This window comes from Lytechinus pictus, chromosome 17 (assembly GCF_037042905.1).
Source record: "Lytechinus pictus isolate F3 Inbred chromosome 17, Lp3.0, whole genome shotgun sequence".
In the NCBI taxonomy this organism is placed as follows: domain Eukaryota; kingdom Metazoa; phylum Echinodermata; class Echinoidea; order Temnopleuroida; family Toxopneustidae; genus Lytechinus; species Lytechinus pictus.
In genome coordinates this window covers 9559630-9587145 of record NC_087261.1, presented here as the reverse complement: position 1 = coordinate 9587145, position 27516 = coordinate 9559630, and the positions used below count along the sequence as shown (strand labels likewise).

At 36.4% G+C, this 27516-nt stretch overlaps 1 protein-coding gene across 1 annotated transcript in view; it reads right to left on the bottom strand.

Annotated features, from left to right (window-relative positions):
- LOC129280349 (uncharacterized) overlaps nt 1–27516 on the bottom strand; it is a 105183-nt gene that overhangs the window by 26317 nt on the left and 51350 nt on the right. Inside the window, exons 30-49 of the mRNA XM_064112195.1 lie at nt 26933–27064; nt 26116–26262; nt 24530–24817; nt 22447–22607; nt 21583–21715; nt 20275–20703; nt 19626–19873; nt 19003–19135; nt 17223–17603; nt 16658–16999; nt 15621–16322; nt 14047–15021; nt 13595–13612; nt 12351–12443; nt 9915–10184; nt 8959–9120; nt 4754–4858; nt 2508–2708; nt 1384–1473; nt 128–799 (exon numbers count right to left, since the gene is read on the bottom strand). Of these exons, the coding sequence (XP_063968265.1) occupies nt 128–799; nt 1384–1473; nt 2508–2708; nt 4754–4858; nt 8959–9120; nt 9915–10184; nt 12351–12443; nt 13595–13612; nt 14047–15021; nt 15621–16322; nt 16658–16999; nt 17223–17603; nt 19003–19135; nt 19626–19873; nt 20275–20703; nt 21583–21715; nt 22447–22607; nt 24530–24817; nt 26116–26262; nt 26933–27064 (5682 nt within the window). The remainder of the gene's footprint in view (nt 1–127; nt 800–1383; nt 1474–2507; nt 2709–4753; nt 4859–8958; nt 9121–9914; nt 10185–12350; nt 12444–13594; nt 13613–14046; nt 15022–15620; nt 16323–16657; nt 17000–17222; nt 17604–19002; nt 19136–19625; nt 19874–20274; nt 20704–21582; nt 21716–22446; nt 22608–24529; nt 24818–26115; nt 26263–26932; nt 27065–27516) is intronic.

Genomic DNA, 27516 nt, shown 5'->3' with positions numbered 1-27516 from the left:
AATAAAAAGCTTTCAGACATACATGTACATGTATATAGCAGATCAATCAGATGTTTTTCAAATACCAAACAGAGTGGTTCCTTTATACATGCTACAATGAACAATACATGTTTATCAATCAACTTACAATCCAAGACGGTTGTTTTTCCTTGAATGGTAACCCCTTCACTCTCCCTCTCTCCATCCAGTGTCACAATGGTGGCAATGTACTCTACCCCAGACTCCAACCCAGAGAAAGTAACACCAGTCACCTCTGCCTCCATCTCTCTTACTTCTGGCTCAGCCACAGCCTTTTCATCAGAAGCATGAGCATCATCATCATTGTCCTTCTCATCATCACTGTTCACCTTATCGCTGTTGACATCGTTGATCTCCTCAGCTGGAGTGGGGATAGGATCCTCCTCTTTGGGAGATGGTTTATCATTGTCTTTCACAGCAGGAGGGTTGTCCACTTCTTTGGAGGCAGAAGGTGGTGGCGGATGAGAATAGTCATCGATCTCCTTCTCATCACTGACATCATCGACCACCTTAGAATGATTATCATTGTCCTTCTCAGCAGGGGTTGGGTCATCACCCTCCTTATCAGCAGGAGGATCAGCCTGGTCATCGCCCTTCTTCTCATTATCGACATTATCTTTGGCATCATCTTCAACATCATCTTTGGCATCATCTTCGACATCATCGACCACCTTGATCAGTCTGACCCTGTAGCCTGTCCTGGGCCCATCAGGGTGCTGCCATGTCAGCGAGATGGCATCATGGGTAGGCACGATCTCTGGGTCTATAACTTGGCAAGGTGCTAATAAAAACCATGCATTGCATTTGTTAAGTACTGTATGAATGCAACACCTCAATCAAAACCTGTGCATCTATTGATCATATCTATTGCATCATATTGTTGCTGATACAACCTTGAATAATGGGATATACAGTACCAAATGAAATGTTTTAGAACTACGTCCGTATCAAAGTGACCTATCATGTTCCGATCTACAGGGGAAAAAGGGCAATTAAACCAAATTGAAGCACCCAGTTGTCATAGAGAATCTATAGGAATTGAATTATGGAGCTCTCCTGAAAGTTGACTGTTTTGACATACAAGGTTTTATTACCAACAAAGCTGTAATCAAGAACATTACTGTACATGAAAACAAGCAAATGTGCTTGAATCATGTAGATTTACACAGTATGTAAAGGTTAGTCTTGAATAAGTACATTCAAAATGCAGCAAATAGTTTAAATAACACTTGTATTTCACAATTAATGTTAACAAATTCAAACAGACCACTGGTTGTTATTACAAACCTGTGTGTCACATGTTAAAACCAGTTCACATTATCAATATTGTTATTGTTGTTAGTAGGATTTGGTGCTTTTTCCAACCTGGTGTTTTCTTCTTCTTTGATTTAAACTTCTTAAAGTTCTTCTGGATCGTTCTTGCTGCTTCATCTTCGTCCATTTGCTTTGAGGGAGCTTGGAAAGGTTACGTTAAAAGGCAAATTTTGAGTGACAGTTTCTGTAGCAAGTAATATACATGTAGGTCACAATATATATGTATTGTGTATTCGTATTACAAAACATATGACCATTCTGTAAGAGAAAACAATTTTGAGTAAAACTGTGAACCATGATGTTGCAGGACAATTTTCATAAATATGATGTGAATACATGTACATGTAGTATTTTATTATATATTAAGAATAATATAGATTTTGGCATAAAAAAGACTTTAAATCTCTGACTTGGGTGGTGTTTCATAACTCTGATACATGACTTTAAGCAAGACTTCAGGCACTACTGGAACATATTCTCAGGTGCTACTTGTAGGTCAGCTACAGAGGGAAATAATGTACCATCTAGCATAAGAAAGGGTCTCCTGGGCCATCTTACAAAGAGTTACGATTGATCCGATCAATCTCAAGTATATGGAAATCCATCAATGTCATAATTATTCTTTAGGAAATTTGCTCAATGTCCTTTGAAAACAAAGAGAAGCATACTGAACTGTCAAGAAACAGTGAATGTATTGAATATACATCATTTCTAGAAAATACTTTGAACAAACATGTATTTTAGATGTTGACGTTGCTGGCTTTCCATAGTTGCAATTGATTGGATCAATCGCAACTCTTTGTAGGACAGGACCCAGTTGTGCGTAGAATCATTCATAACGTATGAATAGCATTATGAAACTGCCCCCTGGTATCCATTGCATAAGACCTGGGTCCTATTTCATAAGGACTTGTTATAATAAAAAACTAATGAATTCAATAACAAGTTTACTATCAACCAATCAAATCGAATGATTTCAGTAGCTTTTAACTGTTATTGCAAATTTGTTATCATAACAAGTTCGATGAAACTGATTTGGAAGATTCAAAAACTACAACCCAATAACAAAATCCTCAGAAAATCAACCAGAACTTTGCCATCCACACCAAAAATTGATCAATTGCATAACAAATTTGAGATCATATAATGGATGTCACTGCCGGGCCAAGACTTACTTGTTGCTGCTTCTATTTTAGCAGGCTCGCTGCATTCTTGTCCGGCTAAGGCAAATACGGTGATGTCATAGGGATGGCTAGTCTTTAGACCAGTCACTTCAAGGCTTGTCACATCAGCTCCAACCTCCTTCGATCCTTCATCTTCATTCTTTTTCTCATCCTCCTTCTTCTTTTTCTCATCCTTTTTGTTCTTGGGGTCTGCTGATGAAGAAAGAGACTTGTAAAAAGTTCTGTATGATCTTGTACAACAGAATGGAAAATTCATTTTGATTGATGTACACACAAATGCAGTACCCAACAGAAGTGAGTAGAAACCTTATTAAAAAAACACAATTTTTTCTGTGCAGCTCTTCGTACAAATGACTCTCTTGAACTCAAACAATAATTCAAGAGAGAAGAAATAACATGATGCCTCATTCATCATGACCATGAATTAACTCATTATTTTAAGGGAGTTGCATTCTAAGAAATGCTTACTAATCAACTTATCCACAAGGAGGCACGTATTCAATTATGTTGGATACTGCATCAAGTCATGCAGGAATACATTTTTATCAGAAAACCATTGTATTAGCGTTTCATCAGTCAGGCATGGTATACTAGGGTACATCAATGGTAAAATCTTTGTAAAAGCCTTATAAAAGCATGATAAGACAAGGATAGTTAGATGATGGTTAACATTAATTCTGAAAAAGGGGGACACATTATCACCACTGTTTATCAAAGGCCATTAGTAGGTAAATACTTCTACACGTACATGTATGTTGTAGATATTCATGCAGATCAAGTATATTTAATTCTAATATGCATGCATGAACTGATGAAAAACACATCGTCATGCATAAAAAAATTAAATGGTTAAAATCATAGAGCACTGTTAAGGAGGGAGGGGAGTTGATCACATGATCAATACACGATCATATACAATGTTAAACTTGAAGGGCAACACAACAAATGTTAACTGGGTAAACAGGAAAGGTTAATATAGAGCCTACATGTATGTTACAAAATAACTGTAATTCTTCTTCCAAAAAGTGGTACATCTTTTCAGGAAGAGTCTTTACAAAAGGGATGTTGTGTAGAGAGTTAGCAAGATGAGAGTTGATACACATAATGTGAGATAAAGATTTGAAATAATGTAGAAAAAAAAGCTAAAAGAAAAGGAAAATAAAACCAATCAAATAATCCATATTAAAGAAGGAGAATAAAATAAACACTAATCTTGAATTTGAAAGATACCTCACTGCAAAGGATGTAGAACTGATAGGATTAGAACAATTATACACATAACATACATTTGGGGGTTGGGTTGAGATGTAGGAGGAAGGAGATACAATGTACACTGAGAACATGTTACTGAAAAAAACCTACATGTATATGTGTGCGACCAAAGAAACGCTGATCTGTACATGTACATCACACATCATAAGATGACAAGTTATTATGATTAAATGTTGTTACATACAAATAAAGGTAAGGGTCTCAAGCATTAGATCCCATTGTTATTCTAAACGGGACACAATTATAAGGACTGCTAATCACAAATCAATGTAAAGCTTAGCGATTGATCGCACATACTGATAAACACAATTAAAGAGGAATTCAACCTTGGTCATAAATGTTGTGTGAGAGAGAAGCAAAACTGAGATGGTGAAAGTTTGAAAGATATCCAACAAGCAATAAGAAAGTTATGACTATTTTATTATAACTGACATCCCTAAGACTATGTAAATTTCAAACTGGCAACTGGGAATTAAATTATGAACAATGGTTGGGGAAAACTTTCCCATAGGCCATGTAATTAATTATCAGGGACTTGTGGGTTTCACATATTCCCTGGGGGCAGTAATGAAATTAAAACCAAAGTAACATAATGTTTTATGTCCTCATGAAAGTACAATTTGAAGAAAAACTTTTTTTTAAATGACATCTTTCTTCTTAGCCATTTTATGTATATGTATTAAATGGAAGAGAAGTCCTTGCCTTACATCAGTATGACATCACCAATGTGGCCAATTTGCAGTATCCATAGATAAACTGATTACCGATTTCCACAACTTTTAAAGATTTAAAACTTTCTTATTGTTTGTCTGATATTGTTAATTGTTCACCTTATTGTCTGATTTTTCTTTTTCCTCTAAAATCAACAATTTATTTGGGTTGGATTCCCCTTTAAATATGCCTAAAAATCAATTGCTATACTTGTGTTAAAGGGTTCTGGTCTAACTCAATCATACCACCTGTACCTGTTTTCGCTGGTCCCTTTTTGAACTTAAACTTCTTAAACTGCTTCTGTATTTTCAGAGCAGCCTTTTCAGTTTCGGGATCATCCAAATCTATATCGATCTCTTCTGAGTGCGTGTGTGGTTTTATACAGAAATATGCAATAGTGATGAAAGCAAGTGTAACAGAAGTACGCAAAGGCAAATACTTTACAAAATATTTTAAGTGATAATCACCAGAAAATTGAAGATAAACATAACAAAAATAATGTGCTACTTTGCCTGAATTGTATTGCAACAAAAAAATGAGTGTCTGTCTAGGCAACACTAAAGATGTACAGCTTTATTACAGCTGCAATCAAATAATAAGGGGAAAATGTTCTTAATACCTTTCTTTATGATCATTTAAAATAATTGCAATATTTTGTTTAAGCTTGGGCAATGGAAGAAGGTTTGACTGTCATATGACATGTTCCTTAAAGTTGATTGTGAAATAGTGTAGATCACCCCCCCCCTTCCTTAAGATTGTTGTGAATATCAAACAATTACTGGGTATATTCCTCAATCTGAAGATCATTTGACTCCTTTGCTGCTTGGAGTCAAATGATACAGCTGTAAATTTGTCATCCATAATGTATACAAAGCATTGACACTAACAAAAAAAAATCCCATCAGATTTCGAATATTTTTTTAATGCTTGTTACAATGAAGTGAAAATCAATGACATATTGCTACAATCAGTACTATGGATTAACTTATTGAAAACTCAACATAATATTGTGTAAAAGAAAAAAAACCTATAATAATCATCATTGGAATAAATAATATACATGTATATCCACCATTGTTTTATACTTGTACTTAAAACCTTACAGTCATCAGGGCTCGACACTAGCGCCGGTCCGACGGTCCCAGACCGGTAAAAATCACTGTCGGACCAGTAGATTTTCAGAAATAGCAAGATTTACTGGTCCGACATGACCAGTAAAAAATATCATTGTCGGGCCAGTAATTTTTCCAAAAATAGCAAGATTTATGGGTCCAACATAAACAGTAATAAAAACTATTGTTGGGCCAGTAACTTTTTCAGAAATGGTCAAATTCGCTAGTCCAACATAAACATGAAAAATATTCCATGACTCAAATTGCGAACCATTTTCCTCCCGTTAAATTCTGGCATTCACACACAGAACACACACAGAATGAATCGCATGCAATTTTTGATAGGGTAACATACAGTGTACACGTGGCTAGCCAGCCACACAGCCCACATGGTAAATTTCCTACTGGCTGCACGAACGAAGCTTGGCTAACCTCTGGCAGAAATCTCTCACAGAACTGTCAAAATTCACATTTCACACTAATGAAAAGCTCTTATAATGTCCATATTTCCTAAAAATTTGCCAAAATTGGGGTAACTCTGTCATTTGTAAGCAGTAAAAGGAGAAATTTTCACTTCTGTTTTAGTTCAAAGAGATCGGGTTTCGAGTGATATCGTCTGAATACATGATAGCCCCACATATGCATTTGTGTGTGTGTTGATACACTTGGTTTCTTTCGTAGCTAGTACTAGTATATTTTAATTGAGTCAAAAAGAAACTGATAATTTATTTATGATGATAGTTTTAGCTTTCTTCCTTTGTTTTCTTTCAATCTTTCTTTCCTTCTTTCTATTCAATCTTTCTCTGTTTCTTCCCTCTCTTCTTTTACTGTCTTTCTTTTTTAATTTTCCCTTTTTCTTTGTCTTTTGTTCTTTCATTCTTTCTGTCCCGTTAATATTTTTCTCTATTTCTAATGCTCTTTCTTTTTCTTTCTTTTTTGATTTCCTTCTTTCTTTAATTCTTGAGTCCATCCATCCTATATTTATCTCTTCTTTCTTTCTTCATTTCCTTCCTTCTTTTCCCCTTTCTTTCCTTCATTCTTTGTTACTTTCTTTCTTTCCTCATTCCATCCATCCTTTCTTTACCCTTTCTTGTTTTTATTCCTTCTTTCAGCCCTTTCTCTCTTTCATTCCTTCCTTTCTTCTTTGTCTTTTGTTCTTTCTTTTTCCCCTTTGTTCCATCTATCCTTTTACCTTTTCTTTCTTCCTTTTATTTACTGCTTGCTTCCTTTCCTTTCTTTCTTTGAAGTTTGGTCTTTCTTTTTTGTTCTTCCTTTCATTTATTCTTTTACATTTTCTTTCTTTTTTTTATATTGCTTGCTTGCTTCCTTCCTTCTTTATTCCTTCCCAACATTCCTTTTTCCTTCTATCATTTTCCCTTTTCTTGATTTCTTCCTTCTTTCAATCCTGTTTTCCTTCTTTCCATCTCTCCTTTTACCCTTTCTTTCTTTTTTTATTCCTTCTTTCCTTCTTTCTTTCATTACTTTGTCTTTTGTTCTTTCTTTCTATATTGCTTGCTTCATTTCTTTCCTTCTTTCCTTCATTCTTTTTTTCTTTTGTTTTTTCTTTCCTTCCTTTCCTTCTTTGGTATTTTTTTTCCTTCCTTCACATTTTTTCTTTACTTTTTTCTTCCTTCGTTTCTTTTATTCTTTCTTTTTTCCTTCTTTCCATCTCTCCTTTTACCCTTTCTTTCTTGTTTTATTGCTTCTTTCCTTCTTTCTTTTTATTTTTTCATTACTTTCTGTATTTTGTTTTTTCTTTCTTTATTGCTTGCATCATTTCTTTCCTTCTTTTTTTTTTCTTTCTTTCTTTCTTTCTTTCTTTCTTTCTTTCCTTCCTTTTTTTCTTTCGTTCTTTCTTTCTTATTTTTGTTCTTTCTTTCCTTCCTTTCCTTCTTTCTTTCTTTAGTTCTTTCTTTTTTTCCTTCCTTCACATCTATCCTTTCTTTACCTTTGCTTTTTTCTTCATTCCTTCCTTTCTTTTATTCTTTCTTCCTTTCTTTCTTTTTGTCTTTCATTCATTCATACCTTCATTTTTTTTTTTTTTGTGGGGGGGGTAACAAGAAAGGACAGCAAAATAAACTCAAGCCTTTTTTTAATGTTTTCTTTATTTTTTGGGACCAGTAGATTTTAGGTTCGGACCAGTAAAAAATTGAAAAACAGGGTATCTACTGGTCCGACATGAATAGGTTGGACCAGTAGAAAAAATGGGTTAGTGTGGAGCCCTGCAGTCATGTACATGTACTTCCAATTGATACATGTACATGTATGCTAATTAAAGGTGCAGAAATCTAAGGACAGTACATGATTTCCTGATTTTCTGAAAACATGTCATTCTGTTTCTAACTTGATGGAACACTAAAATGGAAATTCTGTTTTGTCATAGAACAGAGCAAAAACAAGAATTCCATTTGGCAAAGGTAAAATTCAATGACTTCCTACAGTACATGAAAAATGAAGAACCAAAAAAACGCTTTCTGTTTTTATTTATCCATGAACAGAAAATCACTGCCCCTATAAATCATGGATAAATTTGATAGCGATTGAAACAGGAAAGATAACTTTTACAAAGTAAAGCAATGTGCAGAATACTGTAGTAGGTTCATTAGGTGCAGAAGCATCTGGGGCCTGTTTCATAAAAGACATACGATGGTGGGCCCCAAGTCTGCGCACCTAACAATTTGAGTTAAGATTTAACATGAATTTCATCTTATTTCACAAAATCTTTTGGTTAATAGTGTTCCTTATATTATTAAGAGTAAGTGTACCAAATTTCTCATTAAAAAATGAAAGAAAATATAAGATTTTCTTGAAAAACCTTTGGGCAGTCATTTTCAGATTGAAAAAAAAATGGTACCCCATGTCTGCGCACTCATTCACTTTGCACACGATTCGGGGATTTTGATGGCAAAGGCTGCATTTTGAGGCCGTCACATGAAATGCCCTAAAATTCTGAATTCATTATTTTTCCACCATTTTGAGTAAGATTTTTTTATGAATACCTGTCTATGTAATGCATGTGTAAAGTTCGTGCTCGTTGCGTATCTTCTTTTACTAGAATCGCGCAGATACGCGGGTGCGCAGACTTGGGAGACCGCGCAGACATGGGGGAACTGACCATACAACTATTGTAACTTTGCCGTAATGGCAACTTCCATGGTAACAGGGCTCAGCAGCCAATCATATTCAAGGTTTCCATGGTACATGTAGTTGTCATTATGGCAAAGTTACAACAGTTGCAAGTCCTTTATGAAACGGGCACCAGGAGGGTAAATTGAAGTATTTAAATATATTACTTATTGTTTATATTACTTCATCTGTTCACTCATTAATTAATTTCAATTACATACCTTCTTCTTTCTCTTCATCCTTCTTCTCTTCGCTGCTCCCCTTCTGAGGCTTCCACTCCACCCTGTAACCAGTGTGTTCACCTTCTGAGGGTGGGGACCAGCAAACTCTGAGTTTGTTAGAGCTGGATTCTTCAATCTTTGGCTCCACTGTGGGATGTGGCACTGTGGATGAAGATGGAGGGGAAAACTACATGTATGAGTAGAATCCTTTAAAATATTAAACTGGTTAAATCCCCTCAACCTGTCAATGTCCCTAATGGATAAATTAACACAAATATTCTGTAGGAGTCGGGGAAGAAATAGGATACTACATGTACATGTACTTATAGATAGATAGTACATGTAGGTAAAGTCATTATTTATTTATTAATTTATGTTATATCCAGGCAAAAGACAACAAGAATATGTACAAGAGGAAGATATTACCACTGACTAGTGCCTGAGGATGACTAAAAGAAAATACAGTTTCTGTTATGAGGCTCTTTTCACTAGTCGGGGTTTACAAATATACAAAAATAAAATTGGTATAAAATGGCAATATATGTTAGTAGATGCATTACTTATTAAAACAAAGAACTTTATAATAAAGTAAAGAGTGTTTGTTTCCATGTGCAGTTATAATATCCAGTCACTATGAATTGTTCATGCATTTAAATAAACAATGTTATGCTATTAGAAGCACTTTGATATTGATTACGTATCCTACTACCTGTAGGTGGATGTTTCATAAAGCTGTTCGTAAAGCTGTTACGCACGATTTTACATAAGATTTACTCAGAACTGGAACATGTTCTCATGTACTAAAGTCAGGCTACATGTACTGTATATAGGGGTATATCATTAAACACAAGAAACGGTCACCAGTCATGTGTGAACTCATTCATAACTTACAAACAGCTTTATGAAACACCCACCACATACTCCTTCAACACCTGGGTGGAGAGCAGCACACTAACCTGTGAACTTCTTGATGGTGACTTTCTCAGACTCCTTTTCCCCGTTCACGGTGTATATCTCCATCTCATGCTCTCTCCCTGCCACTAGGCCGGTCAACTCGTGAGATGTATCGTCTCCTCCGTCTAGCTTCACCTCCAACCTTTCACCTCCCGTGGGCTGGCAAACGACCCTGTAACCTGTGACCTCTCCATCAGGTTTGACCCAGGTCAGCTGGATGGTGTCAAGGGTCGATTCCGCCTTGGGATCTTTGACCTGATTGCTCTCCGAATCTGTATTATAAAAAAAAACAGGAATAAAAGGATAGGAATTCAATGATATTACATAATACTGTACATGCACATGCAGTAATAAAACTTGTACATGTATACTGTATAGAGGCACTCAAAGGAGACACAAAGATTGGCCCTTGTGAGTAGGTGTTCTTGTAAATTTTTCAAGAATGTTCAAAAAGGGAAAATATTAAAGGGAAACAATTAAATCTTATGTAGATGAATAGACCTTCTAGCTATACAGACAGTCATAGAAGCAGGTTTGACTGCACTTTTTTGCATATTCTTGTATCACTCGATGTAGACCTGGGGAACGTTTCAATATTTTCATCCAACAAGTTGTCAGATCTGACAAAAATCCTTCATTCTTATTGGCTGAAATGCAATGTTACTATGGTAACTGTCGCATAAATCAGGACTTGTCAGATAAAACGTCTGACAACTCCGTTCATGAATTACTCCCCTGATAACAATATAAACAACAGTAAAACAATCCAAGTATTTTTTATAAATATGCTAATTAAAAGAAATCAAATACATGTAAGTTGAGTAACTAACGTATCATTTCCTAGGGATACAGGCAAAAAAGAGCCTGCATGCGACAAAGGCTAAAAACCATATTATGAGATGGACAACGCTTTTAAAATAAAGTTATCTTAATATGATGCAAAGAGGCAATGTACATGCTTGTTACGGTAATATCTACATGTAGCATACAATAAAATATATGCTCATCACCATATTTGCATCTGGTAAAAAGAATAGTTACATGTACATGTATAAAGGTAACAAAATATCATACTCAAATCTATTACAAAATAAAAAAAACATGTATACAAGATTATTATAGTACATGTAGTTTTATAAAAAATTTATAGAAAATGAGAGACAGAAAGATACATGTATAAGGAAAGGCTCTTGGAAGGAAACAATTTTTTAAGCATTTTTTTTTTTTGCCTCCTGGAAAGCTCAATTGCGTGAAGGTGTAGGATGTACTGAACATTTTGTGCCAGTCAATTAGTATATTATAAACATATCATTGTTAAAAAAGATAGGAGAATCCGAAGAATCAGAATCAACTTCAAATCTAGATTGTTAGAAAAAATACGAAGGGAAATTATTAGAGGAAATACGAAGAGAACTACTAGAAAAGTAAAATGTTCATATTTGATTAAAAAAACATTTTGCTTGGTGCAAAGAGTTGTTACTGAAAAACACCATGGTACATGTATGTTATCCATACCAGATATTTTACCTTGGTGGCCCTAGTGAGTGGGGTTTTGAGGACTACATCGGGACAATGTACATGTAGCTGGAAAAATAAAAGTGACTCTACTCTATTGGTCTTTGTCGATTACGGTGAGAAAAAATTCTGCGACAAATCTCACCACTGATTACATGTATGTGTAATAAATGCATGTGAGGTGTCATCAAAACTTGTAGTGGCAAGAGATTTTACTTGTTACAACTTACTAATCAAATTATTCCAAAAATTTACCACATGATGATTTCTCCAGGTAAACTCCTGACTGCATTTATAGCGAGTCTTTGCAATAGCAACAGGGATGGACTCTATAACATAGTAAATCTATTGAAAATGCCATCAACAAATCACAATGGACATCTAAGAGGTCTTTGTTTAAAAATTGGTGAACCGGAAGGTCAGATCCTCCTAAGATTCGGAGTGGATGAAAAATTGCCAATATGCTGTTTGTTCAGAGTCCAGGATGACGTGGCTGTTTTGATTCATCGATTTTCAATAAAGGTTGCTTTGTAATGAAGAGCTTTTGACTATAGATTCTTTATGTTCCAGAAAGCGTCTGAGGAGTGGTTGCGAAAACTCCCTAATACTAGTATGACTCGAGACTTCATAACACAATAACTGTGGCATCAAAATAGAGTTTGCCCACACAACTTAAAGGGGAAAAAGGGGGAGAATCTGGATATATTGTGTGCAATCAATAGCAGAAGTGGGGACAATTGATTCACTACAGTATGTCTGACTACAGCTTTTAGTAAATGTGTATCTACAAAAACAGAATTGCTTTGACTAGAGAAAGTTAGGTTATTCGTGCATGAACTGTAGTTTAATCTGAAAGTTCCAGTGTACATCAAGACTGGAACTTGGTGAATTCAGGATTAGTCAGTGCTTTTTCTTTTTCCAACCTGGTGTTTTCTTCTTCTTCTTTGATTTAAACTTTTTAAAGTTCTTCTGGATCGTTCTCGCTGCTTCATCCTCGTCCATTTGCTTTGTGGGAGCTTGGAAAGGTTACAGGTACATGTATAATATTCATTAAAATAATGCATTATATACATACAGGTGTATACTAAAATTTATATCATAATAATGGTCAAATTTACCTTGAAAGGTACTCCACGACCAAGACCCCCCCCCCCCCCCCCCGTACCCATCCTCACAAAAAAACAATTGAGAGAAAGTACACAAAAATTACCTTTGATATATTATGAAATTGTACATATCATGAGATCATGTGAAACAAAGCTTTTTAATAGGTTGTCATCATAATGTTCCACAATGCTTCTATATGATTATATGTACCCATACAAAGTCATCAACAGGAAAACAAGTTTTTTTTTGTACCGGTAATAAATCTTTATTTAAACACATGAGATTAATTGCTGAATTTAATGCCAAATTTCAATACCAAACAGTAGCCCCCTCCCCTTACAATCTCTCTTTATCTTTTGTACTGTACATACATGTATGTACATGTACATGTATACCCTTTTCTCTGCCAATCTTTTATTCCCAATCCCTCCACTCTTCACCTCTCTCTTTATTTGACTCTTTTTTTTTATTTTAACCAACTATCCATTGTTCTCTTAAATTTTAAAACACCCTTGTGATCATTATGTATACTCAATACGTCGTCATTAGTAATAGTGCGACAATCACTTCACTTGTGAAAATGTTAATATGGGTCTCCTATGAATGCATACATGTATGATCATGATCATCATCATGATCACTATCATCACCATCATCATTATCATCACTATCATCATCATAATCACAATAATCAATACTACAAACACAGTCACTGTAAGGAAATCATTATAATTATTATCAATGTCGTCACTATCGTCATTATCATCAATATCATCATCATTGCCGCCATTCCCTTCTTCATCATCATCAGCATAATCATCATCATCGTCGCCGTCATCATCGTCATCCTCATCATCATTATCAACAATAACAACACAATCAGTACTGATGAAAACGTTCATAGTGAACTACTAAACTACAGGGTTTAATAATCACAGATTGGTGATTGGCCAGCCATTTAACGTTAGTAGTTGTGCACTAACAATTCCTAGTAGTGTAAAATGTGCATCTCCATGTTATCGTTGATTGTTAATGTGCCATTTTCATGCTGTTTCTATACCTTTCTTCTCCTCCTTGACTGCAATTTAAAAAGGAAAAAAGAAATAAATTAGAAATATGCAAAGATAGCTTACTACAGTTGATCAAATGTTCTTCTTACATGTAGTTTCATAACAGCTAATTCAGTAATCAAATTTATTAAAGTAAATACAAATCTACATTATTAACTTTTCAGGTCCATGTAAATATCACAATTCCCTAATTCTGCATTGTATTTCCCTGTTGCAGTAAAGAGAATCTGAATACCATCAGCATTATACAGCTGTTCAAGTAGCTATAAACCTACTTGTGTTTTCTAAAATGAAAATTAGCTAACCAAACAAAAATAACAATGTTAACTTACATGTAAGCCCTGATAAATCAAAACTGTAAATAACAAGTGTTGCATACCTTCTTTAAAAATAAAAATAATTGTTTATGGAAAAATTTAAACCAATTAAAGGAATTGCTAACCTGTTTTTCCAGTAATTTTAACTCGTTCACTTTTCTTGTCTCCATTGACCGTAAATATTTTCAGAATGTAGGTCTTGCTTGGCTGCAAGTTGTTGAATGTAGCTTTCGTGACCTTCGGGTCATCAATCTGGATGTCTTCTATTTCTTTTTCATCTTTTGATTTGTTCTTCTTATCCTTCTTGGAGCTCTTCTCCTCTTTATCTTCATGTTTATTCTTCTCGCCTTTGGCAAGAGAAGTCTTTTCCTTCTTCTTCTTCTTTTCCTTCTTTTCGTCATCTTCATTATCATTTACAGTTGTCTTTTCTTTTTTCTTTTTCTCCTTCTTTCCATCTTCACCGACAGTTGTCTTTTCCTTCTTCTTATTTTCTTCACTCTTTTCTCCTTCTTCTTTATCATCTTCAACAGGTTCCTTTTCCTTTTTCTTCTCCTCATCTTGATCACCACCATCATCAAAAGTAGTCTTCTCCTTTTTCTTCTTTTTCTTTTCTTTCTTCCCAGCATCAATATCATTCTCCTTATCCTCCTCTTTTGCTTCATCTTCTGCCGGTCCTTCTTTCTTTCCATCCTTTGTACTGTCTTCTTCTTCAACCCCAGTCAGGGTAATTTCCTTCTGATTATCCTCCTTTTCTCTATCCTCCTTCTCCCCAACAATTGTCTTTTCTTTCTTTTTCTTCTTCTTTTCCTTCTTTCCATTTATCTCTTCTTTATCATCTCCCTCCTTTTCAGATTCATCTTCTTTCGCTTCACTTTCCTTCCTCTTCTTTTTATCCTTATCCTTTGATTTCTCTTTCTTGTCCTTCTTCTCTTTACTCTTCTCTCCATCCTTCTTGTCATCCAATGTACAGGTCACTAGGTATCCAGTCAAGTCACATTTGGGTTGTTTCCATGACAATGAGATGGATGTTGATGTTGTTGCCTCGATCACAGCATGTTTTACTGGCAGTAACTTGGCTTCTTCAGTGGAGGCCACAGGTGCTAAGACAAAGGGAGAGAAAGTAGATGAAATGAATGCAGTATTATTTCAGAAACACAAATCTAGACAAGTCACCACGTTTCACTTTCCAGAAAAGTCACACACTTTGGCAACGTTAAGAAAATTCTATACATTGCAGGGTAATATTTTATACATGTACATTTTTACATTTTCTCATTATCACAAGATTTGTCATCAAATGAAATGTTACGATCTACATTACTTGTAGGTATTGTTTCGAAGGCTGTTTCATAAAAACTGTTCATAAAGTTACGGACACCTTAAAAATTATTGAATATGACGCGTCAAATGTTTCTCTCCACCATATTAGATGAATTCAAAAACAGAAATTAATATTGATGACTTTAACATAAAAGCAGACATCAGTATGTATTTTGGGGCATAAATTTCAATTAAATAACGTGAAATGTAGGGACAATTTGTAAAAAAAACCAAAACAAACAAAGCCTTTGGTTCTCCAATCGGTGAAATACATGTATATGCCCTTCATGATTCAGCTGTTCATAAAATCATATATAAATCTAAACGGTTTCATGAAACAGTCCCCACATCATACACTTGCTCATGTTCAAATACATACCAGGTTTACCAGTCAGCTTGACTGAATCACTCTTAGTCTCTCCATCCAGACTGTAGATTTTAATCACATACACAGTTTCAGTCTCCAAACCATTGAACACAGCCTCTGTAACAGCTGGATCATCAAGTCTAATTTCTTTCTTCTCCTCTTTGGTGCTCTTATTTCCTCCACCATGCACTGATGTTTTCTCCTTCTTTTTATTTCCATCAACAGCAGTCTTTTCCTTCTTCTTTTCCTTTTCATCTTTCTTATCATCACCAAGAGTTGTTTTGTCCTTTTTCTTCTTCTTTTCTTCTTCCTTACCACCATCCTCATCCAGAGTTGTTTTATCCTTTTCCTTTTCGTCCTCTACACCTTCTTCTTTTCCTTCTTTTTCTTCCTTCTCTCCATCATTTTCCTTCTCCTTGTTGCTCTCTTCCTCATCCTCCTTCTTCACCTCTTCTGTCTTTCCATCTTCAGCCTCCTCCTCATCATTTGTCCTATCCTCCAAACTCTCCTTCTTGTCCTTCTTCTTTTTCTCCTTTTCAGAATCCTTCTTATCATCCCCCTTTCCTTTCTTCTTCTTCTTATCTTCCTTCTCCGGTGAACAGGTAACAAGATAACCTTTGACCTCTCCATCAGGTTGCTTCCAGGTCACGTTGAGAGCCCCCGGGCCTGCCTCGAGTTTGGCGTTCGAAACAGGTGGCAATTTTGTGGCTTTTTCTGAAACAGGAGGAAAAAAAGAATGCAAGTATAACTCAATAAATATCCTACTATACATTAACCATTGATCATATACATAAAAAAGATGTCGCTTTCACAGACCTCATCAATGAAGACATTGGTTTTTTATGTAAGCAGTTATTATTATATCATTCAAGCCTACCGAATGTATATACATGTACACATGTAGCTGGGTTTCTTGTTTATTTCCTTTATGACAACATGGGGAAATACTCACTGATAAAACAAATGTTCATTTTAACTGTATGATTTGACAACATTTAAACAGTATTTATCAAAGACTCAACACAGCATCTAATTTCTCATGGACTCACTTGGTGCAGCCTCAGTTGAGGCTTTGTCAATTTCCTCCTCCCCATCCACGACAACAGCTTCCACTAGATATATGACCTTCTCTTGGAGGTCATCAAAGGTCACAGAGGTCACATCAGGGTCATCGATCTTGACCTCTTTCAGTGATGTTGGGTCACCGCCATCTTTCAGTTGACATGTAACCTTGTAGCCAGTGACTGCTGCCCTCGCTGACTTTGTCCATGTAGCTTTGAGGGATGATGATTTAACCCATTCCGTTGCTATGGTGATGGGGTCAGTATTTTCTACAGGGGCCTTGTCTGATGTTGCGGTGATGGAGTCAGTATTTTCTACAGGCATCTTGTCTATGAATGTAAAAAACAAACATTATCAACTGTAAGAACTTTGACATCTAACGTACATCTACATGTACATGTACAGTATAAAATGTATGTACATGTACATGTAAGCATCAATCACTCACAGAAAAAAAAAATCGATATTCATGTACAGTATAAACACGTACTACACATTGTAAAATCTACAAGGTTTACATGAGTTCCACCTTCATATCCTGATTTGACTGACCTGTCTTTCCTGTCACCTTCACCCTTTCGCTCTTCTTCTCTCCAACCAGGGTATATATCTTGATCACGTAATCCTCATCAGCTCTCAAACCTTCAATAACTGCTTTCAACTCTTCAGGATCCTCTATCTTCCTTTCTTTCTCCTGCTCCGAGTTCTCCTCCTCTTTATTTTCCTTTTCTACCTTCCCATCATCCCCATTCTTCTCCTTCTTTTTGTCATTGGATGCTTTCTTATCTCTGGGGGTTGCTGCAGCAGCTGAAGTTTGACAGTTGACCAGATATCCAGTAACAGGTCCTTTTGGTTTCTCCCATGTGAGAGTCAGAGATGTGGAGCCAGTCTCTGATATCACAGCATTTTGAACCCGATGAATCTTCAGGGTTTCTACACCAAGAGGCGGGGTGGAGGGACAAAAATATGAAATTATTCATGAATTGCATTCTAAAGGAAATACCGGTAAAAGTAAGCATAATAAAAAATTCCTTGAAAATCTCAACTGTCAAATTTCTGGGCCAACTGAGCACCCTCTTTGACAACTGGGTAGCTCTTGGATTACATGTAGGAAGAATATTATTACACATCACATCCTTTTCTCAAAACTATCTTTTAGTACAAATACATGTAGACAACTTTGAGAACAAAAGGGCAGCTTTATACAATAAAAATTAGGATTATTTCTTTAAACAAGTGGAATGCCTCTGGCCGTCTCACCTGCATCACGCGATTCAATAGAGCAGCAGTGCTGATTTTGAAAACTACTATAACTCGCACAAGACGTTCAGTGATACTTGGTTACTCTTATTTCCACGTTTTATGAACTAGACCAATACACTTATAGAGATATGATGGCAATTCAACAAATACCCCCAACGTGGCCAAAGTTCTTTGACCTTACATGACCTTTGACCTTGATCATGTGACCTGAAACTCGCACAGGATGTTCAGTGATACTTAATTACTATTATGTCCAAGTTTTATGAACTAGACCAACACACTTTCAAATTTATGGCTGTAATTCAACAAATACCCCAATTTGGCCAAAGTTCATTGACCCTAAATGACCTTTGACCTTGATCATGTGACCTGAAACTTGCACAGGATGTTCAGTAATACTTGATTACTATTATGTCCAAGTTTCATGAATCAGATCCATAAACTTTCAAAGTTATGATGGTAATTCAACAGATACCCCCAATTCGGCCAAAGTTCATTGACCCTAAATGACCTTTGACCTTGGTCATGTGATGTGAAACTCAAGCAGGATGTTCAGTGATACTTGATTAACCTTATGTATAAGTTTCATGAACTAGGTCCATATATTTTCTAAGTTATGATGACATTTCAAAAACTTAACCTTAGGTTAAGATTTTGATGTTGATTCCCCCAACATGGTCTAAGTTCATTGACCCTAAATGACCTTTGACCTTGGTCATGTGACATGAAACTCAGGCAGGATGTTCAGTAATACTTGATTAACCTTATGGCCAAGTTTCATGAACTAGGTCCATATACTTTCTAAGTTATGCTGTCATTTCAAAAACTTAACCTCAGGTTAAGATTTGGTGTTGACGCCGCCGTCGCCGCCGCCGCCGCCGTCGCCGCCGCCGTCGCCGTCGCCGTCGGAAAAGCGGCGCCTATAGTCTCACTCTGCTATGCAGGTGAGACAAAAAGCACAGAAGAAAGACATTTTTTTGGGGGGGGGGGGAATATGATCTTGTATTTGTAAAAGGTCTGAGCAAGTTCTTAGTTTCTCAAGTAACTGACATGGTACAAAAAGACTCACTTGTTTCTGTTTCTACTATGACAGGCTCACTTTTAGAATCTTCTGTTACCGTCACGATATTGATGATGTAAGTTGTACTTTCCTCCAGATCATCAATAGAGGCTTTCTCAGTCTCAGGCTTATCCAGTGTTATCTGAGATAATGGAAAATAATAGAATAATAGGTGAATTTACATACATGTACATGTATATGAAACCATCAGAATCATAGTCTCATTAACACCTCAATTTTTCATCACCATTGCCATTATTGTCAGTTTTCTCATCATGATCAGCAGCAAGGTCATCGTCATCATCATCATCATCATCACCATCATCATCATCACCATCTTCATCATCACCATCATCATCATCATCATCACCATCATCATTATCATCATCCTCATCATCATTATCCCATCATTTTTAACATCATCACCACCACCACTTTCATCATCATCATCATCATCAACCCATCATTTTATCATCATCATCATCACCGCCACCATCATCATCATCATCAACCCATCATTTTATCAACACCATTATCATCATTGTCATCATCATCATCATCACCTCCACAATCACCATCACCACTACCAATGTCATCACCATCGCTACCACTAAAACATGAAACACACTAACCTCCTTGATGACCTTTTCTGGATCACTCTTCAATGCACATGTCAGGTGATACCCTGTAACACCATCCTCACTAGGTTTCTTCCATGTTACCGTGATGTAGTCCAAGGAGGGCGTGGCCTTCAGGTCCCTGACTGGCGGAACCACACCCTCTTCAGGCGGAGGAGCCTCTTCCGGTCTAGGGGAGGCATCCAGGAGCTCACTGGCCTCCAGGAGTTGGGCGATATCTTCAGAGTAATCCACTTCAGGTTCTGCAGTATTGGGAGAAATACAGTATCAGCAGGAAGCGCATCTTATTTCTCAGAGTAACTGTTTCATAATTATTATGAACTTTGCTTCAAAGGCAAAGGTACAGTAACTGATGAGCTTGCATACATGTATATAACTCTATACTTTTAAAACTAATTTTAAAAAGATTAATTCTCGTTCTAAATGTAAATATTGAATACAAAAATGTTGGTGTAATAGTGTTAGCTGCCATATGTTATATTTGAATGTGATGGAATTGAAAGAATTTATTTTTTGCAGTGAACAATGTTTTCTTGATATTCATCCCAAAATTCCCAAATGAATATGGTGGCTCACAATGTTTAATTTCCATCTTTCCCCACAACTTAAATTTATCTTAAGATGGTATTTTACCGAGACTTACCAGTCTTTGCAATGATCTTGACACGATCACTCTTCTTTTCTCCAACCAAAGTATAGATCTTGATGACATACTCTTCATCAGACTTCAGATCTTCAAACAATGCTCTCGTCTCCTCAGGATTTTCAATCTGTATCTCTCTCTCCATCTCTTCTTGCTCCTTTGCATCCTCCTCCTTCACCTTCTCTTCTTCCTCTTCTTCATTTTTTTCCTCTTCATCTTTCTTCTCCTCATCTTTCTTCTTCTTCTCCTTCTTCTTTTTGTCCTTGGAAGTCTTATCTCTTGGAGTAGCAGCAGCAGCTGCAGCTGTGGTTTGACAAGTGACCAAATATCCAGTCACATCCCCCTTGGGTTTCTCCCAAGAGATAGAGAGAGAAGTGGTACCGGTCTGGGATATCTCTGCATTTTGAACTTTGTGGATCTTCAGCTTTTCTGTATCAAAATGAGAGAGGAATATTTCAGACAACTATAAAAAGAGAGAAAACAAATCCAGACATGTCTATGTGTAACAAGAATAATGAAAAGAATAAGGGGGAAAACCTTGTTTTAAGGTCCACCTGCAAACCCCACATCTGTTAAGTTTAATATCAAGAGGGGAGAGTCGCAGGTGACAGTGATTCAGCTCGTTTTTGGCCTCCCAGGCACAGGTGATGCCAAGAAAATAATAATTTGAAATCAACATCAATTTTAGGTACCACACTCAATCATAAGTCCTGAAATTTATTGCTAATTTGTGATTGATTGCTAGTCTATTTCTTACGACATAAAGTATAAATTGATACACTACATGTACATGTAAATGTGTACAAGGATTACATGTATATCAAAGTCAAATTTGCAGTTGATCAAGTTTATACAGGTCTAATTCAATTCAACTGAATAGTGTTTCCAATTGACCAAAGAGGAAGGGGTATACCGTGCACATGTTAAAAAAAATGCTTCGGTATGTGTTTACATGTATCTCAGTGAGGCAACAGTGTATTCTTAACCATACTCTTAACTCTTTGCCCGCCACAGACAGAATCACTCCTATACCACATTAATTTCAAGGTGCAACATTGAGAGGAGCTTTGCATGGACTATGCTAATTCAGCTCACAATAGCTTTTGATTGGTTTACTGTAAAGAAAAGTTTTGTTTGTACACAGTGCAATGAGAAGCACACATCAGTATTATGTACATGTGTTTGAACTTAAAGACTTAATGCACTCTGTGTGTATTCTGAACATAATGTGACTTGAGTCGAACTTGGCAGTCTGCTATATGTGACTCTAGTCGAACGAAGTGGGCAAAGAGTCAAGTTTATTCTTACTTGTTTCAGCGGTGATTGTAGCAGGTTTACTCATCTCCTCGTCCTTCAAGGAAACCACATTGATCACATACACCTTGCCTTCATCCAGACCCTCAAGCAATGCAGTGGTTGTAGAACTATCATCAGTAGAAACCTGAAGAACAAATAGTGGCCCAAATTCACAAAGGAGATTTCGAATCTGTGGTCTTTATGCATAGTTTATGCAGATTTAATTAATTATGCTTTATTTAGTGTGAATATGGAGAAAGGGTCAAATAAAGAATGCAAGCTTTTATCACAGGGCACTGCATTTATGCTAGTAAGGTTATAAACTCACAGTATAGAATTAATGTGTCCACTAAAACATAATTAGCATGCTTTTTTACACAAAAAAACATGGACTCTTATAATTCATACATCTATTATTTAAACCTTTGTAAATATATGCACTGGTAAACTCCTTTGATGATTATTCCTTTGGCATTGTAAACTCCTCACAAAGACAGAGGATGGCTGTCAAAATATGGCTGAAATACATAAATGTCAATGGCCGCAATATACTGTTCTTTTTTATATGTTTGAGCCATAAAAAGCAGTCAAATGTTTGTCAGCATATGTACAGGGGGACGTTTCATAAAGCTTTTCGTAAGTTAAGAGCGACTTTAAGAACGACTGGTGAACCTTTCTTACGTGCTAAACCATCGCCAATGGAGTATACCATTTACAAAAAAGAAAGGATCACCAGTCGTTCTTAAAGCCGCTCTTATCTTACGAACAGCTTTATGAAACACCCACCTGAACTGTTTATGAATATTCATGTACATGTACACTCACTGATTAGTGATCAATAAGTACATTGAAAAAAAAAATACTAGCGAGAATTACCTCAGAAACAACATCTTCAGGTTTACTCTTCAGGGTGCAAGAAACTTTGTATCCTGTGATGTCTCCCTCTGGAGCCTTCCATGAGACAGTGATTGAGTTGGTGGTGGGCGTGGCTGTGACATCACTGACAACGGGGATTTCCCCCTCCTCTTTTTCCTCATCTGAAATTAGAGCAATATCAAATCATAATAATTGGTACAACTGAAATAGATTAATGGTATCGCTCAATTTATTGATTGCCAAATGTATTGCATATGTATGGTCTACATGATTTCATTAAGCAAATTAAAGCTACAGTACCACAATACTACTCTTAAAAAAACCTACATAAACTAATTTTTCTCAGGTAAATATGCATGAATTTAAATTAAAATATATTTGAACTATTGTATATTTTCTCCCAGTGCTCCTTAACCCAAATTAGTAATGTAAGAATGAGGCATTGTAATTCAGTCATTTAACAGGTTCAGGAAGGTTGTGTGCATAATTTTATTAGATTAGCAGAGTCAACACACAGCAAGCTTTTAAAAAATAAACAAGTGGAATGCCTCTGGCCGTCTCACCTGCATCACGCGATTCAATATAGCAGCAGTGCTGATTTTGAAAACTACTATAACTCGCACAAGATGTTCAGTGATACTTGGTTACTCTTATTTCCACGTTTTATGAACTAGACCAATACACTTATAGAGATATGATGGCAATTCAACAAATACCCCCAACGTGGCCAAAGTTCTTTGACCTTACATGACCTTTGACCTTGATCATGTGACCTGAAACTCGCACAGGATGTTCAGTGATACTTGATTACTATTATGTCCAAGTTTTATGAACTAGACTAACACACTTTCAAATTTATGGCTGTAATTCAACAAATACCCCAATTTGGCCAAAGTTCATTGACCCTAAATGACCTTTGACCTTGATCATGTGACCTGAAACTTGCACAGGATGTTCAGTAATACTTGATTACTATTATGTCCAAGTTTCATGAATCAGATCCATAAACTTTCAAAGTTATGATGGTAATTCAACAGATACCCCCAATTTGGCCAAAGTTCATTGACCCTAAATGACCTTTGACCTTGGTCATGTGATGTGAAACTCATGCAGGATGTTCAGTGATACTTAATTAACCTTATGTATAAGTTTCATGAACTAGGTCCATATATTTTCTAAGTTATGATGACATTTCAAAAACTTAACCTTAGGTTAAGATTTTGATGTTGATTCCCCCAACATGGTCTAAGTTCATTGACCCTAAATGACCTTTGACCTTGGTCATGTGACATGAAACTCAGGCAGGATGTTCAGTAATACTTGATTAACCTTATGGCCAAGTTTCATGAACTAGGTCCATATACTTTCTAAGTTATGCTGTCATTTCAAAAACTTAACCTCAGGTTAAGATTTGGTGTTGACGCCGCCGCCGCCGCCGCCGTCGGAAAAGCGGCGCTTATAGTCTCACTCTGCTATGCAGGTGAGACAAAAACAATTTAAAAAAAAATCCTCTTTTTACAATGATTGCATCAGATAAAATCTATATCAAAACAAAATTTGTTTTAAGAACTGTATTAGTGTGAAAAATAATTCAATTAGGAGCAAAGTGAAAAAAAAATTATTTCAAATATTGTGCTGAGCAGTGCTATTAAAAGTTTACCTATACTCATTCAATCTTATTGCATACATGTACATATACTAGACAATGAATTTTCCTATTTTCGTGGTATTCTAGAAAATATCAAACATGTGTACCATCATCAAATGGTTAAGACAAAACTCAACAGCTCATTTACATATTACTATGTTTTGTTAGATTTCATGTATCAAATATCACTTAGCTTCAACATAATAATCCTGTAAAGGTTTGAATTATATGAAATTCAACATAATATTAGTCGAGTGCACTGATGAACGTTTAAACTGAAACTCACTATGTCACACACATCTTCCTATTAAAGCTACAAGTATGTTTAGATGCTTAGTAAATCTTAAGTGTTAAAAAAAGCACAGCAAATTTTAGAGTTATCAAAAATAATCCAATTACTTAAAAATATCAGTAAAGCAAAAATGAACATCTCACCTGTCTTCACTTCCACTTTCACGCTACTGCTTTCCGTCCCTTGCGCGGATATCGTATAAATCTTGCAAACGTATTCCGTGCTCGGACTTAGCCCGGTAAACATGGTTTCGGTCACACCAGCATCATCAATTTTAACCTCTTCTTTCTTTCCATCTTTCTCAGTTTCTTTGGGTACGCAAATGACACGATAGCCACCGACGTCCCCCTCTGGTTTTTTCCACGAAACGGTCGCCGACGATGAAGTGGGGGAAACGGACGCCTTGCGAACCTTGTGGACCTTGCCACTTTCTACTTACCGGGATTGAATGTTTAGGTAACGAACATCACAATGAAATGCATTGAATATGAAAACAGGAAGGAAGCACAGCAATAAAAGGGTTTATATATGGACCAAGATAATGTAAATTTTAGGAAGAGGTATCAGTACAAAATGAAGACATAAACATTAATATTTTGTACTATGATTTCCACCAAAAACTAGAATGAAAGTACACTCTATGGATACATGTAAGTAGTGCAAAGAAAAAATATTACAGCACATACATGTATGCTACACAAAAAGATTTGAATAATAAATGTCTACATCTGCATTCTTTTCTTGTTTTCTTTTTTTTCGGGGGGGGGGGGGGCCCAATCATATAACCACTCCGTCTGAATGTTTGTCTCTCTTTGTCTATCTCTCTCTCTCTCTGTATCTTTGTTTTTTTTTCTCTCTATGATCTCTTAATCTCTCTCTCTTCCTCTATCTTTCAATCTCTTTTTCTTTACATTAATTCTCCTCCATCAACTACATGTATGTTTCCTGTTAATTAAAGCCTTCTAACACGCTCCATCTTCATGAATGTTGCAAACATCTTTATTTCCGTTCACCTACCTCTATCATATCTCTACCATTTCCTATCTACTCATTATCTTTCATTTCATCTCCTTCTCTCTATCATCTTTTCTTCTCACCTGTTTTTCCTACGATGGTGACCTTCTTGCTCTCTTTATCCTCATGAAGTGAATAGAGTTCTACAAAATATCCTCTCTATCTCTCTCTCTCTCAACTCTTTGATCTCCCCATCTTCCTATATTTTTACCTGTTCTTCCTACAATGGTGACCTTCTCGCTCTCTTTATCCTCATGAAGTGAATAGAGCTCTACAAAATATCCTCTCTATCTCTCTCTCTTAACCCTTCAATCTCCCCATCTTCCTATACTTTTACCTGTTCTTCCTACAATGGTGACCTTCTCGCTCTCTTTATCCTCATGAAGCGAATAGAGCATTACATAATATCCTCTCTATCTCTCTCTGTCAACCCTTCGATTTCCCTATCTTCCTATATTCTTACCTGTTCTTCCTACAATGGTGACCTTCTCGCTCTCTTTATCCTCATGAAGTGAATAGAGCTCTACAAAATATCCTCTCTATCTCTCTCTCTCAACCCTTCAATCTCCCTATCTTCCTATATTCTTACCTGTTCTTCCTACAATGGTGACCTTCTCGCTCTCTTTATCCTCATGAAGTGAATAGAGCTCTACAAAATATCCTCTCTATCTCTCTCTCTCAACCCTTCAATCTCCCTATCTTTCTATATTCTTACCTGTTCTTCCTACAATGGTGACCTTCTCGCTCTCTTTATCCTCATGAAGAGTAAAGACCTCCACATGGTATTCTCTGCCTGGTGCTAATCCTGTGAATCTGACGCTCGTCTTATCATCCCCGTCCAATTTAACCTCAGGGTTGTCACCTGTAGAATGAAAATTATCAATTTGATCTAAAACTGATATGAACACAATGCACACGAGGCACATAACCATAAGTCCAAGCAGTGAATATTAGCAGGAAGCCCACTTAGAAGGTGCTGAGTGTCTTCCAGCGCGGATTTCCAGCCTTCCCCATATTGAGTCGTCTATGAAAAACTTGGAGGAATGGCAATGAAAAGAGACCTGTGGAATTCCTGCAGGAAACAAGGGGCTCTGACTTTTTAAAAGAGGTGCCCCCAAACCCAGTAACCTCTGCATCAGCTGTCTTCAAGACCTCAAGGTGATCTGTACCTAAAAGGACATATCATCCCAAACTGTTACATAGTAGTAACCAAAGATTAAAGGAAACTGGGGAGGGGGGGCACTGAAATTATTGTGAACGTGAACATTATCTACAATATATCCTAAGTAGTAACTAACATAATGAAAGGATAAAAGCACTAGTTGGCACTGGTATTTTGTGAAATGTACCTTCTGAATGGTTGTAGGAATACCTTGTAGCCAGTAATGTCTCCATCAGATTTCTGCCAGGTCTCTAGGTAACACATGTAGGTTCTTAGAATTTTACAACCTAATGTACAGTATCTTTAGTAGTAACCAAAGGTTAAAAGCATTAGGAGGTGGAAAACACAGAAATATCCTTGTGAACTGTACCTTCCGGTGGTTGTAGTACAGCCCTGTAGCCAGTAATGTCCCCATCAGGTTTCTTCCAGGAAACCTCAAGGTGATCTGTTCCAGAGGAGGTGGAGTGGTCAATGACGGGAAGGACAATCAGCTCGGGCATTGCTGGAGCAGAAATCAAAGAGTAATGAGAAAGGATAAATGAAACCCACTTTTGACAACACTACTTCGGTACTGACCGCACAGAAACATTGTTAGGGCAAACAGTGCACTAACAGAGGCGCTGTTACAATCGGGTAATGTGGCGGCGATGCCTAATGTTACAACAATGTATTGCTTAACATTGAAATAAATGTGTTGACTTAATAACAATCCAAAAGATGTGACTGAGCTTACTGTTAGCGCTCTATTAGGCTAACGTTTCTGTGCGTTCGGCACGGGTGGTTAAACTCTTAATGGATGACTACATTGTAATTTCAAGCAAATCTTTGTTAAAATGTAAATCCTAGTTGTAGTTACAATTGAAAATAAATTTGAACGGAAACAAACTACATGTACATGAAAGAGGCCACTCAATTATTAGTATGTGTACTGTGAAAATAATATGACAAATTATC